At 44.7% G+C, this 18,566-nt stretch overlaps 1 protein-coding gene across 2 annotated transcripts in view; it reads right to left on the bottom strand.

Annotated features, from left to right (window-relative positions):
* The window catches only part of ZNF827 (zinc finger protein 827), a 103,493-nt gene extending 96,449 nt beyond the window's left edge, over positions 1–7,044 (bottom strand). Inside the window, exon 1 of one of the 2 annotated variants that reach the window (XM_017820136.1) lies at positions 6,802–7,044. In XM_017820136.1, the coding sequence (XP_017675625.1) occupies positions 6,802–6,844 (43 nt within the window). In that variant the 5' untranslated portion in view covers positions 6,845–7,044. The remainder of the gene's footprint in view (positions 1–6,801) is intronic. The other variant, XM_017820137.1, reaches the window with a different exon arrangement.
* Positions 7,045–18,566: the final 11,522 nt, after the last annotated feature.

The following is an 18,566-nucleotide window of genomic DNA, read 5'->3' as shown; positions in this document are numbered from 1 at the left end:
CAGAGCTAACTACTAAGCTGACAAGTTCGGGTTGAGAATATTTGTCATCTAGACCAAGGAGGACACCAGGATGTAAATGCTACTGAAGATATGTGAGGAAAAGAGAAATTGGTTTTGGGAGCATAACACTGCCATAATTGTGAGCCTAAGTTAGTCTGGAGAAGAGGAAAAACTAAAAGACAAGCTCTCATGTGAGTTTATGGGTTACAAGCTGCTGAATCCTTCATTAAAGTAGCCACAATGCAGTGTATAGTTGCACCCATCAATGCCGCCTGAACCCTGCAGCATGCATCCTTTCAAAAGAAGTATGAATCAACATTTTAAAAAGAAAATCCTTAGAGAAAGGGATATTATCCACCTTTTAGAGGTTGGTTGTTTTTTTTTTCCTTCAGCCCAATGCAATTTATTATCCTTCATGGCCATATCATCCCATAGCATTTATTGTTCTTGAGAGAGAACACTTAAAGTAGAACAAAAATAAAACTTTTCTTTGAGGAGCAGAAAGATAGAGAAAGGAAGAGAACTCCCCCATCCCCGTGAAAACTGGATTCTATTACATGCTGCTGGTTACTTTGTAGTCCAGATATCTTGCATATTATTATTTTTGTAAGGCACATGATACTTTAGCCTTCATACATCCTCAAGGGTTTTGTATGCATAAACCCAAATGATACAAATACCATGAATGGCAAACTAGGCAACAAAAAATGGTGTACTAGAAGTGAAGACAAAATATTATTGAGAAGATACACTCTTCAAGCATCACTCTGGAGCACTTTAACAGCTGTAACAGTAAAAGGATTCCAGGCACAACCCATATTAGCATTTCCTAACCATCTGAACTTATGTCTGTATCATGATTTCTTTGCAATGTGAAAGAAAAAAAAGAGTCCTCTATACAGTGCTTCATGACAAATCACATGCCTTGTGATGCTTCATGTTAGAAAACCTTTTAACTTCCAAAAAGTCCTCTTTTGTAGGTCATGCTCTCATTATCTTGCTCTGGGATCTGGTCTGATTAAATTATAGGAAATTACTAATACTTCACTTTGAACAGCCAGCTCCTCCTGGCTCCTCTTCTTCCTTCTTTTTTTTCTAAACTTAATTCCTCCTACTCCTGCCTTCTTACATATGAAAAAGGCAACAATTCCTCTGTTACAAAGATTAAGTCATACTCTTCTTCATCCATTTTAAAAGTAAAAATTCTTTCTGTCTGCATGTTCCTACATTTCCCATTCCACTGCTCTACCTGCAGGTTTTCCTGTTTGGTCAACTAAAAAGTTTGCAGTTTTGGTTTAAATCTTTGGCACCCCTATCCTCTCTAAAATCTAATTCGTAAGAACCTAAAGACTAAACTAGTTTAATAAGCACAACACTGACTTTTCGGTGGTCCAATCTATACTCCAGTGTGATTTATTTATATTTTGTACTATCAGACAACACTAAAACATAGTCTACCATTGATTTGCTGTAGACATTTATGACTGAATGATTCTTATAAGACTGACTTAGTTTGTGTAACAAAAAAGAAAATTGACAAGCAAATTTAAGGAGACAGAGACTTTACACATCAGACAGGATCACCATGAAGGGAGAAGGTATTTCTGAGACGTTTGGGACAACTTCACTAGCACAACAGGGACAAAATAAGAACAGTATCCTCAGATGGAATAATGGGGATGTTACTCAATCCACCAAAAGGCTGCTGTTTATTTGAGAGGTCTTATTAACCTAATCATACTACTAATAACAATAATTCTCCCTACATGGATCCTCTTGTCGACTATGTGCTAGATCATGATCCCTGCAGTGGTTAAGAGGTTAAAAATAGTAAATATGTTAGAAGAACAAATAAAAACTTCCCCTTACACATGCAATGTGTGCTAGTAAAGTAATAAAATCATTTAAAAGAGAAAGATTCCTGTTCTTGGCAAAAGTATTTTGTCTTGGAGGCAACTCTTTAATGCTAAATGACAGTAAAGGCTTTCCTGACATTGGGAAGTCTTTTGAAAAACCTATCCAACACACTTCCTCTCTTGCTATCAGAAAGTATCAAATGAAGCAAGCTACAGAAATAAAAAAGAAGGAAGCTCTAAATCACTATTAATTTACTTGTTTGACAGTATTTTCTTTGTCCTCTGATGATATAATCGAGCAATAAAAAACCAATATAATAAAAAGCTTCACAGAGTTCAAGTGGTTTTTTACTGTATAGAAAGAGCTAACACTTCAACAGGGTATCTGGAACATCTAACACTGTACCTGACCACGAAAGCAAGAAGAGTTATGCCCCCTTATTATCACTTATCTAGCTTTTGATATTGAAACTAATGTTGTATCAATTCCACATCTCCTTCTTTAACAAAATAAATCTAACAGAAAATTCCACTGCAGTTTGTCCTACATTAAAAGCATTCCTCAGAAACTAGCAGGAGTTCAAACTTCTCAGTGTAGCATCTGCTACTCTGTAACAAATGCAAGATCTGAATAAATAGAATTGTGGCATTCATTCACAAATTGCATTGCTGACAAGCCTCCCAGACAGAATCAAACCCCAAGGAGTATCGATTGCTACACTTAAGGCAATGTAGTGATCTAGATCTTAAACATTTACTCGAGTGCCTCAAGACTTCCCAAAACTTCTACTTTTCAGGCTGAGCTCTTTCAAGTCACATGGAGCAGTTCAAAGGTAACAGACTTTCAGGAATTTTCAGTAAAGAAAATAATAGTCTGAGGTAGAATGGAAAGTGAAGCAACAAGGAGAATAAAAACAGGGTAAAGTTGTATTTATACATGTATTTTTAAAGATTCTTATGCTAACTCAATAAATGAGAAACAAGTATTTAAGTGCTGAAGTGGCTGAATGGGAGGGGAAAACCAACACACGTACACACAGGAATGAGCAAAATTCCTTTAAACATTCCAGTGCAAATGAATTGACTTGTCCAAGGTAGTCACGTCCAAAAATAATCATAGGACAAATGTGTACTGGGCAAACTTGTAAGTTATAGACCTAACTCTGTCATTTTAAACTGAGTCTACACTGCTGTAGTATTTAGTTCGGATATGAATGAGCCATTGTCTCTCCAGGAACTCCTAAAATCCTTTCCTCATTCCTTTGTATCTTAAATTAAGAAGGATGCACTTTCCTTTTTATTTCACAGAGTGTGAGTGAGGACATTCTGCTGCCATATGTGGCTAAACAGTCCCCCAAAACTGACTTCTTTACACATGAAAACTCCACTTACAATACATGTAAATATTGGAGTCTCAAAGGGCCCATCCATCTGACTGAACCCTGAGGTTCACCCTGCTTTGAGCAGGGGGCTAGGCCAGACGACCTCTAAAGGACCCTTCCAAACTAAATTATGTTGTAAACAACTGCAATGACTGAAAGCTCAACCTTAACTCTGCCCTTTTAAGCAGATGCCACCAAAACACACTATTATTGCATCTAATTATATCAATCCTTCTCTTCCTTCAAACACTGAAGCGTCAGTATCCAGCAACTCCCTTGAAAATGAACTAAACTCTCGGAGCAGCCTCATACATCTCTAGGAAACTCTTGCACAGAGGACTTCTTCACCATGGTGTGTGTTTTGGCAGTGCAGTCTTCTCATGTGGAATTACCTCTAAATTTACATGAGGGCTGTCCAGTGAAGTCAATGGACAGAAGTATAAAATCAGGGTCTGGGTCACCAGCAGCTCCATACTATCACTGCAAGCAGCTTGACAGTGTTCCTCAGGTGCATTTCAGGGTACATAACAATTTATAAGAAACTAATTAAGGCCTAGAAATCCTGAGAACACAGCTTCCTACTCAAGCTGTACTAGAGTTGACAAGGACTTGCCAGACCAAGTTACATTTGCTCATTTACACTGTAACACTGGTAAATTATTCTGTGTATCAACATCTGACTATTTATTTTCCCAAACAACTGCAACAGAATCCAAAATATCACAGGGAGTTTCAGTAAGGTGCTACATCGCTTAGGTGTACTGGAGACCATTCACGAACCAGCAGCAACCTGTCACGTAACTCAGGAGTGAATCACAACAGCAATGCCCTCAATGGGGCAGAGTTAAGGTTGAGCACAGCGTTAGCCAGCTTCTTTTGGGATGCCCGTGGTGCACTTTACAGTTCTGCCACTGTTAATACTTCAAGGTGAAATACGCACTCTGTCCCCCTAAGAAATGTATTGCTAAAACCAGCGAGAACTGTGGAATAAAAATGTTTTTTACACTGAGCATCCATTAAAGCAACATGTTGCTAAAACAACAACCGCCCCCCAAAAAAACACAAAAAACCCCCCTAAAACCCAAAGTAAGACCCCTAATCACTATTTACAGCATCTGTACACTGAATTCCAAGGCATTTGCTGAATCTAGAACACCATTATTCTGAGTGACCTGAAGTGTTATTATTGTCAAATAACAGCTTTTTGATTCAGTTGCAAAAGAAATTAAAATAAATAAATCCCACCGAAAAGTAGCGTTCACGTGGGACATACGGTGTGTTTGCGTATCACACACCAGGAAATAAAAAAAAACAACCCACCCAAACTCCTCCAGTGAACTGAACTAAAAAAATCAATCCGAAAGAAGTACAGATTAGGCCGTGTAATTTAAAAAAAAAAAAAAAATAGCAACACACGCCGAACTCTATTCGCACAATGAAGGCAATTGTTCGTCGGCCCAAAAAAAGCCGTGGCTTCCCCCGGCGCGGCGGTCAGGAGGTCGGGGCCGCGGGCGGCCGCAGCCGCAACCCCGCGGCGGGGGCAGCGCGGGGCCGGGGCCGCGGGGCCGAGCGGAGCCCCCTCCGCCGCCTCATCCGCGGCGCGCCCGGGCGAGCCAAGATGGAGCCCAGGTTTGATGTCAGCCCCAGGGGCGGGCGGAGGGCAGCGCCGGGGCGGGGGCGAGGGCAAGGTCAGCCGCCAGCCCGGCGCGGCCCCGCCGCCTCCGCCCGCCCCGAGAGCCCCCGCGGGGCTCCTGCCGAGCCGGTTCCCCCCCACCTCCCGCCCCATCACCGCCCCTCCACGGCCGCGCACGGCCCTGCGCGCCCGGGCTTGGCCCCTGCCCCCGCCCGCCGCGCCGGGGCCGGGGCGCTGCAGAGGCGGGCGCCGAGCTCCCGCTGCCCCCCCCGAGCCGAGCCCAGCCGAGCCCAGCCGAGCTGTGCCAGCCGCGCTCTGCGCGGGGAATCGGCGTTACCGGCTCGGCTCCCCAGCCGAAGGGCTACGCGGGGGCAAACGGCAATAGGAAGGGATGGGGAGGGGGGAGACGGGGGAATAACCTCCCCGCCCAAAAACCCAAACATCAACCCCCCCACAAGCAAAGCCCACCGCAACTCAAGCCCTTTTGACTCGACTCGGGAGGAAAGGAAAAGGAGTGACAAATATCTGCGGGGCTGCAAGTGCCGCCTCCCCCCCCCTCGCCCCCAGCCCGGCGCCCCCCCTCGCCGACACCCCCATCCCGGCGCTGGAAGGGCGCTGGGAGCGCTGCCCCGGCCCCTCCGCCCGCAGAGCGGGGCGGGGGACGCGCCGCGCTCCGCCCGCAGCGGCGCCCCGCGGGCAGGGGCAGGAGCCGCCCCGGTGAACTCCCGGTGACCGAGCCCGGCTCCGGCACCGGCGGCTCAGCCCTCGCCCTGCCCCGAGCACGGCGCGGAAGGGCCGCAGGCACGCTCCGAGCAGATGTGCCGGGGACAGACAAACAGACAAATGACCCCTCCATCCACCCCCCGCTCTCCTTAAATCAGCCCTGGGGCCACGCAGGGGCAGGGTATTTTTAGGTCTCTTCCCTTCCCCTCCGCCTCCCTCTCAATAGCTGCCGAGCGCTGAATACGAGGAGAGGGTGGAGAGCGAGCGGCAGAAAAGTTAACTGTTTTGCAAAGAGGGGAGAAAAGAGGCAGGGAGGGAGGAGGGAGCCAGCAGGGCAGGGTGAGCCGTGTCAGGGGATGTGTGTGTGTCTGTATGTGTGTGTCTGTGTGTGTGTAAGCGCAGAGGGTGCCCGCGGGCGGAGGATCGGATGCACTTTAGCCCTGTGCTCTGCTGCTCTCGTCTGGGGCAGCGCCGCCGGAGCCTGAGTCTCGCCTGGTTCGCCTGACCCTTCATTTCACTGCGGCCAGGAGGAGCCCGGAGCCCGCCGCCGCCTCCTCTCCCTGCTCTGCAGGGACCTCGCCTGCCACGGTCTGCCTCCCCGCCGCCCCCTCCCACGCCGCCGCCGGCGGCCGCGGCCCCCTCCGGGGTGGCCCCGGGGTCGGTGCGGGTGCCCCCGCCGGCCCCCTCCGCGGCCGCTGCCCGCCTGCGCCCCGCTCCCGGGCCGCCCAGCCCCGCCGCAACCTTTAGCCGGGGACGGACCTCTCGGCTGGTTCCGCACAAGACGCCAGCAGCCGCTTCCCCTCTCGCCGCCCTCCCCTCCGGTGTTTAGCCCCCCTCCCCACCCCAATAAAACAGACCCCCCCTCCCTCCGGCCCCAAAGAGAAACCCACACCGCCCCCCCCCGCCCCCCCACCCTCAGCACAAATGCACAATCACGGGCGAGGGGAGGGAGAGGGAGGAAAGGGCGAGAGACGCGAAGAAAGAAGGGGGGAAAGGAGAGAGAGGAAAAATTAAAAGGGCACAAGGCTGTTCATCACCAACATGGCTGCCTTAGCTCAGACCTAAAAGAGGAATAACCCAGGCTGTGTCTTTGTCAGTTTCACCTCTGTAACCCTAAACTAAAGCACGAAACGACGGAGGCGGCTGCAGAGGGGAAGGAGACGGGGAGAGGAGGAAGGAGAAAATGGCAAAAAGAGGGGGCACTTACGTGAAGAGAGGCGCTTGGGCTGCTCCTGCTTCCTCCTGGGCATTTTCCCCCTTTTTTCACATTCTCCTCCTTGGTTTAACGGGAGATCAAATAAGACCGGGAGGGGGGGGCACGGACGGGCACAAAGCCGGGGCCCCCGGGGGAGCTGCTAACCGGGGCGGGTTTTCCCCTCTTCGCCGGGGGAAAGGGGGCTTGAAGCCGGTTTTCCCGGAGCCACCGCGAAGGGCTCCCTCTCCCCCTTCTCTCTCTTTCTTTTCCTCTCCCCCCCACCCCCCCTACCCCCCCCCCCGCCCCCTAACCCCCCCCCCCCCCCCGCAACCCGGTCGTGCACCTGGCTTGTCCCCGGTCGCAGTATCCCTCAGCGGCCGGGGATGTGTTTCCCGGCGGGCGGGCGGGCGCCGTGCCGGGGCGAGGGGGCTGGCGCGGCGGTGCCGAGGGCTGCGCCCCGCGCTCCTGCCGGCCCCTAACTAACACTAACGCCGGGATCAAAGGGCAGCGGCGGCGGCGCTCCCGGCGCGCCCGCGGGCGGGCAGGGACACCCGCGCACACCCCCGCACAGCCCCGGCGGGCGGGCACACGCGCGGGCACACGCACCGACACACGCGCGCCCCGGCGGGGCAAGAGGGGACGGTGCCCCCGCTCCCCGCGGGCCCCGGGCGCGGCGCTGCGCGGCGCGGCGCGGCGGGCGGAGGATGCGCTGCCCCCGGTCCTGCACCCGCTGCTAATCCTCTCTTACCGAAAAAAAAAAAAAATTAAAAAAAAAATTTAAAAAAAAAAAAAAGGTGTATATGTAAATTTGTGGGTCTCGACCGTTCGCGCTGTGATTCCCTGGTTTGCGGTGGGAGAGAAAATAATAATGTCAAACATTTTTTCTTTTTTTTTTCTATTTTTTTTTAATTAAGACGTTTTGTCTTCCTGTGTGTTAGAAACTGAAAAAAAAAAAAAATTGTAGTGGTGCAAAGCTCACCTCCATAAAATTTGTTGGATGTGACCAGCACAAGGGGCCCGAGGGGCTTTGCTGCAGCCGAACTTCAGTTCAGTGTAGGGAGGAGGAGAGAATGGTTTATATACGACCCCCTCCGTGCCAAAATAAGCACACAAAATAAGAAGGGAAGGTGGGCAAGTTGGTATTCTGACGATTTCTAATGCAGGTTTTAAAAAGTGGGAAGAATGCAAGCAGCGTGAAAATCACAACTCCTTGAGAGTGAGTGTGTGTGTGTGTGTGTGTGTGTGTGTGTGCGCGCGTGTGTGTAGGGGGGAGGAAATCAAGATTAGGTCACCCCTAATGGTTGATTTAACTGCTACATGATACTTCTACAGTGCACACAGCAAACTGGACTTCTGAAATTTACTTTTTTTTTTCCCCCTGCTATAATGCAGGTATATGAAGCTTTATCCTGAAGCGATTCCAGTGTGCACTATGAAGCCAGGATAGCAGTTTTCATTAACTGATACATACTTTCATTACTTCACAAATCACACATCTTTCTTCAAAGACAGACATGAAGGTGGGGAAAAAAAATAGAAGAAAGATTGGGTCTCACTAAAGCACAAAAGGTACTCCGTGAAAGAGAAGTACTCTCTTTGTGACTTGCAGTCATTTGGATAAAAGTTAACACAGAGGTTCTTAATGGTTTAAACTCCAAAACCTGTTACTACAATTGAAGTAAAATGATTTGAAGCACGGTTGTTTCATATAGCTCTCTCTTTGTGTAAGAAAACTTTGAACTTAGCGGAATACATAATAGAAATCATGAGTCAGATGTTGCAAAACTTAAAAATATGCATTATTCTAGCATGTATACCTGTGAGAATTTTTTTGCTTTTGACAACCTGACTCATCATTTTATCACACCATCCTCTATCCTAACTTCAAAAAATTTTTTTAAAATAAACAGTTGCCTAGGAAAACACAAACCAGCAAATTTGCAACCTAAATATTTTAGAACAGTCAACTTACACTCTTAATCACCTCAATTTAGAATGGTTTCACATAATCTTATACCCATTTCACAGCCGCAATTATCCTTTCTAGAGGAAAAAATCTAAATAAGACTTAAAAGATTATATGTATGACAAGCTGAGGTCATGCGTGTGCAATTTCGAGTTTCAAAACCACATGTACACATCTGCTGAGACAAAACAGACTCCTCCTGACTTCAGCTGGTTTATCACTTCACAATACAGCTAAAATACTTCATTTTCATGGAGAAATTTGCTTATATTTAATACAAAAGTAAAAACCAAGGTGTATAACTGACAGTACTAGAGATTTCTAGAGGGAAAGATGAGTCCCAACAGCTGCCTGACTCTTGCTCATGACCAAGAGTACCAGAGTCAGAATTCCTCAGAATATTCAGGTCCTGTCTTTTCCCTCAGTTCTCCAGTTTATACTGGTTTTGGAGATTTGTACAGCATTAGTAGTGATAACCAAAAATATCAGAGGCATTCTTTACCATTGCTCACTAACCTCAACTTTAACATACCTGAGACTAACAACAGAACTTTGTTCACTAATAAGAGTTGCAATGCTGAACCTACTTACTTATTTTTTAAATGCATTCTAAAGTCAATTGTGCTAAACTAAGCCAGCTTTATGATCAGCATCTGAATGATCCTACCAGTGCAGGAGGCCACAAAGTAGCCATTTTGAAAAGGGAAAGAGTACTAGCCCTGTGATATGATCCACAGCTGCTGTGGCAGCCCTCCTTCAGGTGCTCTAGGAGAACAGGACATGGGAAATACCATGTTCTGCACTGTCACTCTTTCCACCCTCTACTCCTCATGTGTTTCTGGCACGTAAATTAATGTTGACATTGTCAGCATTAATTTACAATATGCTGTGCGAGTTTTTTTCCCCTCCATCATTTGAAAACCCCTCAAGGCGGGGTTGAGGTGGCTGCAGCAAAGACACTATGGGAACACAGCTCTCTGAAAGGGCCATGGGGACTGGCACAATACAGAACAGCATTAAATCTCTCGAAGGGTGACCTTGGCTTCGATAGACACCCCAAAAGTTTGCCTGGGAGTTTAGTGGGCCAATACTTAAGCGTGTTCTGCACTGAAAGAAATCCCAGTGGTTGAATGAATTATCAGGGAGAAACTTAATAAATTCAAGATTTGAAGGGTTTCTAACCCCACACCTGGAAATTCCAAACTCCATTTGGGAACAACTTGCTTCCTCATATCTATCCTGGCTAATTTTATTACTCCACATATTGTCCTAGTCAATAGACAGTATCCAGCCATCACACTGAAATCATAGGCACATCAGTCCTAACTTTGAATTATTTTACACATTGGTTTAAGGAAGATGACTAAGGCCATAATGCCATTTAAAAAATAATCTTCCATTATGTGTTTAGTGATACAGTACAAAAAAGAATTAAGTCGGCTGACCACGCTTTTGAACATTTTTAATCCAAACAGAAGAAAATAGTAGCAATTCTTCCACAGATAACATAATATAAATAATGCATCGTTTCTGCAGGTCCTTCTATTAATAAGTAATGATTGTATGGCACCTTCCAAACACCAAATCTAGTTACACATATGAATTAAGTTCAGCTTCAGAATCCACTCTCGAACAAAGTAAATATTTTCTTCACTTACACATGAGAAAAATGAAACAAATTGAGTAAATAAGGTTTTAAACAGTAATAAATGATGTAACATTCTTAAAACCTTTGCAGGGTATCTAGCATCCAAACTGTCTTTATGCAATGTAAAAAATACTTGAAAAGGTTTTCTAAACAGAAACTGAAAAATTAGCTGGCATCCTTGCTTTATTCTTTGAAACTTTAAGGAGTTCTGTTCCCAGGCTCAGATTTTTTTAAAGAAGTGTACTGAGTGGAAAAATGGGACCATTTTGACCAGTTCTTGGGCCCGCCAAACCAAACTATGCCCACCTCTACCTAAAGTATAGCCTACCAAAATGATGGTCAGGTCAGATGTGTGTTCCCCTGAGCATGCAGAGGAGAGTTTTTCAGGCTCCACGGGCTCTTTTTAATGGTACTCCTATCTTTGGATTAATTTCCTATTGAACACAGAAGGTATTTGCCTACAGCCTCTGTATCTTCAATGCGCAACATGAGGCCTTCTGGTTTTCATTGAAATTACCATCTCTCTCTCACACCTGTTGCAGGATACCCTTAACAGTCTACTTCTCTTTTCTGTTTTAATTGATGTCAATATTTCTATGCTTAGCAGTAACTATGATCTAATCCTGCAAACAAGATTTGGTTATAAACTTCTCTTTGCTCTGAAGCATTTAAAAGGCAAATGCAAAGGGATGAACAAATCCATAGGATAACAGCTCATGGATGCCATCAGCCACGTTTGCAAATGCTCTGTAAGCAAATAACATTAACTAGTACGTTTGCAATAATAATAAATAATGACAAGTGACTGGCAAGGCCACCAACCAACTCCTCAAAGGCCAATGAACAATGATCAGAAACCATTGCTGTCCGATGAGTATCATCTTGGAACTCAGAAACCATTGCTTTCCGATGAGTATCATCTTGGAACTCATAAACCATTATAAGTGGGAGATGCATTTGCTTAACCAGCAGATCCTAAATGACAGACATAGGGCTCTAGCTTTTGTAAAAGGCAATGAAGTTCTTCTTCTCCAAAATTTTTAACCCTTTTCTTCTTAAAATGAAAGGAAAATGAAAGTGTCACAGCCCATTCTAAGTAAAAACTCTTTTTGCAACCCTGGAAATCACTGGCAGTGCTCTCCCAAATCTTTAGCTCCCTATGCTGTGCTTGTGAACATATTGAATCAGAAATGTCCTTAAAGACCAAGATTTTCATGAATTCCACTACAACCTCACAGCCTCAGAGTGGAAAGGCATCAGGGAGGAGGAGTTCAATATAACCTACCTAACCTCGCTAAACCACAACCAGCTTTCTCAGTATCTGGCCTAAATCTTGGTAAACCTACTGGCCATCATAACTTTAAGACAATTTCAACACAAAATGCTTCTAACTGAAATGCAAATCTAACATATTAATATTTCTTCAGAAGAACCATAGTTTTTATATTTTTCAGCTAACTGCATAAATGTGTAGCACACCACCTAGGAAAGGTGATACAGCTCCTAATTTCAATTAAAAAAAAAAAAATCAACACTTAAAGTTGGCAGCCTTAAACCCATGCTGATATACAATACTAGACATTACAGGCCAGAAATGCATTGGATCACACATTAGTGTCCACATGCGTTCGTTGTTACTCAAATACTGTAGGATGCTTCTTCAGATTTACCAAAGAGGTTTCATGATTCTTATCTTACCATAAGTGCAACTGGCTTTTCAGTTGCATAATTCACTATACCACCTCTTCACAGCCCTTTTCTGTAGGGCTGTTTCACAAAAAAAACCCCAACCAAACACCCCAACAAAAAACCACCAACCAACCAACCAGTCACGAGAGCCTAGGATTATTGGACTTAAGTCTACAGATACCTGAAATGCAGAATTTCTCCCCCAAATCCAAGCAAGCAACATCTTTCCAGTACAGATTAAATATAGAAAAAATAAAGTAATATTTTACAACGTAAAGCACTAAGCAATTTCTGAAGTGATGAAAAGAATTTGTTTGGTCAACTGAGGACTGGAACACTCAGCTCAGGGCTATTACGGTTACAAATGTGGAAACAGAAAAGGATAAATATCTGCTCCAATCCTGATCTTTTTGCACCGGTTTATATTCTCCATTTAAATGCATTGAAATCAATAACTTTATCCCACCTTAAGAATGGTCTAAGTTAAATCAGAGTGAGACCCAGAGAACTCTATCATTTTACTTCTTCTTAATAGTTTGTTAGTAACTGGTTAACTGAAAATTTAGGCACAGCCCCGTTAGCAAACACCTGCCATGGTGAAAGACAGTACCATCCTCCTGGAAAAACCACCACCAAACTGTCAAAACAGAATGCATTTGGCCTCCTGTTTACTTCAATGTGAAATCTTGCAGCTTAGTTAAGTAACAAGGCAATAGCATTTTAAGCCACAGCTGTTTGCTAAATGAAAGTGTGTTGAAGTTTTTAAACATCTTGTTACGTGTACGTTGAGAGGCAGAGTCTCTGCTGCACCAGCAAGGTGGCAAATTCCTCAGGGAAATCAATTCTGGTTTCTCAATTAACTAGCTGGTTTTCTGTTGTTAAAACACTAGAGTGATACTGAGACTGCGCTGGATCATGAGAACTAACAAGAGCCCAAGGAGCCCATCTACCATCTAGGGCTGTGCATTCACCAAACTCCTCTCTCTCTCTGACAGCACCTTACCAGAAACACAGCAGGAGCAAGGCAGGCAAGAAGGGGATGTTAGTGGTACTGATGCCAGCTATGGAATACCTTAACAGCTTAAAGAGATAGAAGGGCAATTGGGAGACAAGGAAACACAGTGATGCCAAGATTTTACGTTTTCAGGGAAAAGAAATACATTAAGGCAAGGGAGAGGAGGGGTATGTGGAAAGGAAGCTTCTAGCAGAGTTCATCTGCCTGGTGTGATGAATTTCACAGGGCAGTCAGCTATACTCAACCATACTGCATGTTCTCAGTAATCAGACCTCACCCACTGGCAAGCAGAAGGGTTTGGGCTGCAAGTCAGCCTCCTGTCACCACTGCCTGCTGAGCATGAAGTCATGCAGCCAGTCCCCTCCAGTAGGAAATATCTCCTTGCACTGGCACTTCCCCATCGGACTGTGCAACGCAGAGGAAAAGGTTATTTGTCTTTTGAGACACCAGCAATAAAGTCTAGTTTCCTCAACCACTGCTAACACTATTTGATGCAAATACTGTTTCTAGCCCCTGCTTTTCAGCAACTCTAAAGGCCACCCAGTGTTTTCAAGACTGTAGTTTACAGTAAGAGGCAAAATATTTTTCCATAAGAAATAGACTAATAATAGTGAAAAACCACACAGAGTAGCACAAAATTCATGAGTAGGGAGAAAGGAAAAGACGTAATACCTGGAGGGAAGCAGCTTACATTTCCACACAAAAAAGCTGATGATTGCATCCTCAATGAGAAAGCTGAGTGCACCGTTAAACAGGTTTGCAGATGATATAAAACTGGAAGGAGTGGCTGATACAACAGGTGGTTGTGCCATCTTTCAGAAGTACTACCAGGCTGGAGTAGCAGTTCAAGAGGAATATAGTGAAGTTCAAAAGGGGAAATACAAAGTCTTTCATGTAGGAATAGCCCCAGGCACAGCATATCCTTAGTCATCTACCAGCTAGACAGCAGCTTTGCTTGGGATCCTGGTAAACAGAAAGGTCATCACAAGCCAGCAATGTACCCTTGTAGCCAAGAAGGCCACCATTAGGAAGACTGTTGCCAGCAGGTCCAGGGAAGTGATCCTGCACCTCCACTCAGGGCCACAAAGGTGATTTAGGGACAGGAGCACCTGCCATATGAGAAGAGGCTGAAAGAACTGAAACTGTTTGGTCTGGAGAAGGGGAGGTTCAGGGGGATCTCATCCATTTGTACAAATGTGTGATGGGCAGGAATGAAGTTGAACAGTCAGAATCTTCTCAGCAGTGTCCATTGCCATGATAAGAAGCAATGGGTACAAATGTGGAAAAAAAAAAAAAAAAGACCAAGCCAAAACCCATCCCAAAACAAAACCAAACAACACCAGAGTTCCATTTGAACACAGGAAAAGAATTTTTTTTTTTACCATTAGGATGGTCAAACACTGGCACAGGCTGCTCAGAGAGGTTCCCTGAAGAACAGTAAATGCTCTAGCTCACCCTGTTTGAGCAGTGAGGCTGGACTATATGCTCTCAAGAGGACCCTCCCAGTCTAAATGGTCCTGTGAAAGTATTGTAACATGAGCATTTACTGTTTCCTAAACATGGTATTCATGTCTGGTTTTATGGGAGTAGTTTACAGATTACAAGTATTCCACTAGGCTTTTTCAGACAGTACGACTCTTCACCAAAAACACCCTTACGATATCCAGAACCATTTAATGTCCAAATACTTATTCTTAAAATTCTTACTCATTTATGAGCTACTTAGCAGAAAACATTCACTGATCATTCTGAAACCATGATTGTTGTTTTACTCCCTCACTCTTCCCTCAATATGGTTCCTAGCCTGAAGATTATACCAGCTAAATGAAGCTATAACTGCAGAGCAGGTAGAAGAGTGACTGTGTTTTTAATACCTCTATAATGCAAGCACTGGAAGTCTGATGTCTTTTTCTTAGACATTTGCAAGGCATCATTACCTCCACCTTTTAGTTGGGGACATGCACTCTGCCTGTGGTGGTTCACCAACAAAGCTAGATGTAGAATTTTAAGGCTGCTGTTCCCAGCAAACCATTATCATCAACACATACCTGGCATATTACAGGTGCTGTGGCCACAGGATTTAATTGCTTTTCTTTCTAACCTGCAGCCATACTTCCTTAGTGCAACTCTCTCCTTTTACCATTAAGCACACAAGCTTACTCATACAACTCCTCATATATGTTGGCTGTTTGCACTAAAGGTTCCCAGGTCACAGAAGTAAGATTCATGAGATACCTATATAATTTGACTTCTTATTGCTCTTACTCTTATTCTCATTTGGCTTTTGAGATGGATACAGGTACTGCTGTACACTGAAGAACACCAGTTGATTTCAGCAATGTCACTCAAGACCTGAGGGTCCCGATGCTGCACAGAGGTCAAGGAGGCTGTCGGCAGAGAATAGTGTGCTCTTGCCTGCAGAGGGAGTCACGGTCCCATGGAACATGCTCTCACATATCTCTTTCCCCCCAAAAACTATAGCAACAAACAAAATGAAGGCGTTGTGGGGCAGGGGGTTTGCCCCTCTGTATGCTTCCCTCCTCGAAAAGCAACTGTATGAATGAAGAATTGAGGGTCTGGAAAATGGAAGAATAGACTTGAAAGCATTTGAGTGAATCTGTCTCTCCCTTTGTATTCCCCCTCCACCCCCCCGCTGCCCCCAACAAATATTTCCACATTTTTTTGTATTAAAGAAGGAAAAGGGGAAGCGAGAAGATTAAATAGAGGAGTACTTTTTTCATATTTCCTACACAGTGGTGATTTTGCACAAGCCAGATCACTGGAAGTTGGTAGGAGCCTGAAGAGTAAATATTCCCTGTCTAGCCAGGGAAGGTATGGATCTCCCACATTGTCTTGGGGAAGTCATCAAGCAGGGGATAAAAGGGAAGAATCAAAATGAACAACTGTTAGAGAAGAGGTCCAGCAAGGACACAGACTTATGCAAGATTTAAGATGTTTTTGTCCAGTTTTCTTGGAAATTTTTATTATGTTTTGGAGGTTTTATTCATTCCAATATATTGAATGGCTACTAATAAGTAAGCCTTCCTGGTCTCAATTATCATTAAGTTAGATGATCTTTATCCCAAGGTGTCAAGAACAGTGTCCACCATAACCAAAACATTTTGATTGCCTTATGAACCTTTTCATTTACATGGGGAAAAAAGCCCTGAAGTTGGTGGCTTTTAAATCATCATCTAAATAGCAAAACAATTGGGAAGAGGGCCAAGAAGGTACTCAAGTGCAGCTTTCCAAGAGAAAACAGCATTGGAGAAGGTACCACGATGGAGCAGAGATTAGGAAGAAAGAGTGTGGAACGTCTTTCTCATCTTCTAGTGTAAAAAAAGAAAGTCTCCACAGTGGAGAAGAGTAATGCAGAAAATATGATAGAAACTCTCCTTTTCGGGGTTTATTAAGTTTATATGATTCATACAACCCTCCAGTCCCCACAGCTGTGATATCATGTCAGATATAATTACTTCTGCTGCCCAACTGGGTACACTAATCAAGGATGCTGGGTCAAGTCTGACCCCCCACCTACTTCCCTCTCTTCTATAGCTTTTAACCAACTTATTAAAAATGTTGAGAACTCAAAACACTCTTCACTGGAGACTATAAAGGTATGAAGACTGTCATCCTCCATTGATGACATTGTTGGAGATCTTTACAATACATGGTCTTTTACCAAATGTCCTGCTTTATGCTCTCAGTACCTCTGAGTTATTATAAAAGAACAAAGTCCGGCAAGTTACCTACAACTAGATACTCCAGGTTCCAAAATACAAAACAAAAAAAAAAGAAAAACAAAACTAAAATACCATCCAAACCCACCCAAATTCCTCCAAAAGATGCTGAAAAGATGAAGACATTTTAGGTTACAAGGAAAGTCTGAAGACTTCTGGCTTGAGAGCTCAAATGTTTTAGCTGACAAATTATCACCCCATCATGTAATATCTAACTTATGAACCTTTTAAGCTTGGGGGCCCCCTTTTTCTTCCCCAAATTACCTCTGAACTATTGCCTCATCCAGTTCTTTGCATCTCCCTGTTTCTCCCATTTTATCTTTACAATTGAGGCACATCCCTCCTCTTCATCCTGTCCCAGAACATTCTCCTAACCTACAATGAACGCCTAAACTTTATATTCTTTTTCTGATTGACCATCCTATCTAATTCAAAGCGTCCAAAAGCCAGGCAACTCTTCAGGCCTTGCTCACCAGTTCTTTAAGACCAGCAACATCCTAAGGCCTGTAGTCAAAAACCTACTCACAGAAGAGAGAAAGTTTGCTGAGGGAAAAGGCTGTGCCAATACAGAGAGGACAGCAAAGTCACCAGTGCAGAAAGGTTAGGTTACAGGCCAATACTTGTTTCCTAGTGATAACGTTAAGAATACTGAAGATAAGAGTGACTTACTTATGGGTGCAGGAATTAAAAATCCTGCATGATTTCAGTGATTTATGCATCTTTCTAAGCAAGGACAAGCTCAATCAGCCCAAAACACGGCTGTGGGCTGAAAGCCACCACACCCCCTGTGATGAGCCTGAACAGAAGGAAACTGGCACCAGGTGAGCGGAGACAGCGTGCCCGGGGCAGTGCTGCTCTCCCTTGGCTCTGCGGGTCCCTTTTCCAGGAGGGAAATTCGGGGGGACTCCTGCCTTTGCCGTTGAGGGCGGGTAGGCGGCGACGGTGGGAGCTGCGGGCACCGAGGGGCATCGCTCCAGCCGCCCCCGGGCACATCCCCATCCCGGGCGGCCGTGCACCCTCCCAAAGCCGCCCTGGAGGATCGGGACAGGATGGGGATGGACGGAGGGGTCAAAGTCCATCCTCTCTGGCACACACAGGGGGGAAGCACCTTCAGAAGCAAGTTTAAGGATGTGTGTACCCCGCTCTGTTGCGATACTGGAGCCTACTGGGAGATTCCGGCCCTAACTTAAGCTTTTCTTGCTTCTGCCTTTATCTCGGATTCTTGCAGAGTGACTCTTAACAGAGTTGTGATGATAGCCAAAGGAAACGCTTAGTTTCCTTTATGTTTAAAAAAGTGCCATTAAAAAATCCCCAAAAACCCAAGTCACCTGGAAACAGGTACAGCAGTTTGTTACATTACTATTTCTGCTCCTCAAAGTTAAATATGCTGAATCACTAAAAATTAGATGATTAAAGCAAAATTTCAGGCAGGCCTTTAGCTACCATATAGTTGTGTCAATTTTTGAGTAAATTAACATAAGAATTAGAGGGAAATCCTCCAACAAAAACCAACAAACCAGAAGATTCCATCAATACCATCTTAAAACTAACCCAGGCTGGTTGGTAGTGTATTTGCATGGCTCAGTGTGCTTAAAGGTGTTCTGTTTAGCAGCCAACTTTTCCCTTTTGCTTAATTAAAACTACAACACCAGTAGCAATGTTTTAAAGAAAATGACACAGTAGAACAGCATGTCCACCTGCACTTTTTAAAGTCTCCTC

Source organism: Lepidothrix coronata, unplaced genomic scaffold (genome assembly GCF_001604755.1).
Source record: "Lepidothrix coronata isolate B3197 unplaced genomic scaffold, Lepidothrix_coronata-1.0 Scaffold79, whole genome shotgun sequence".
NCBI lineage: Eukaryota > Metazoa > Chordata > Aves > Passeriformes > Pipridae > Lepidothrix > Lepidothrix coronata.
This window is presented reverse-complemented; position numbering and strand designations above follow the sequence as displayed.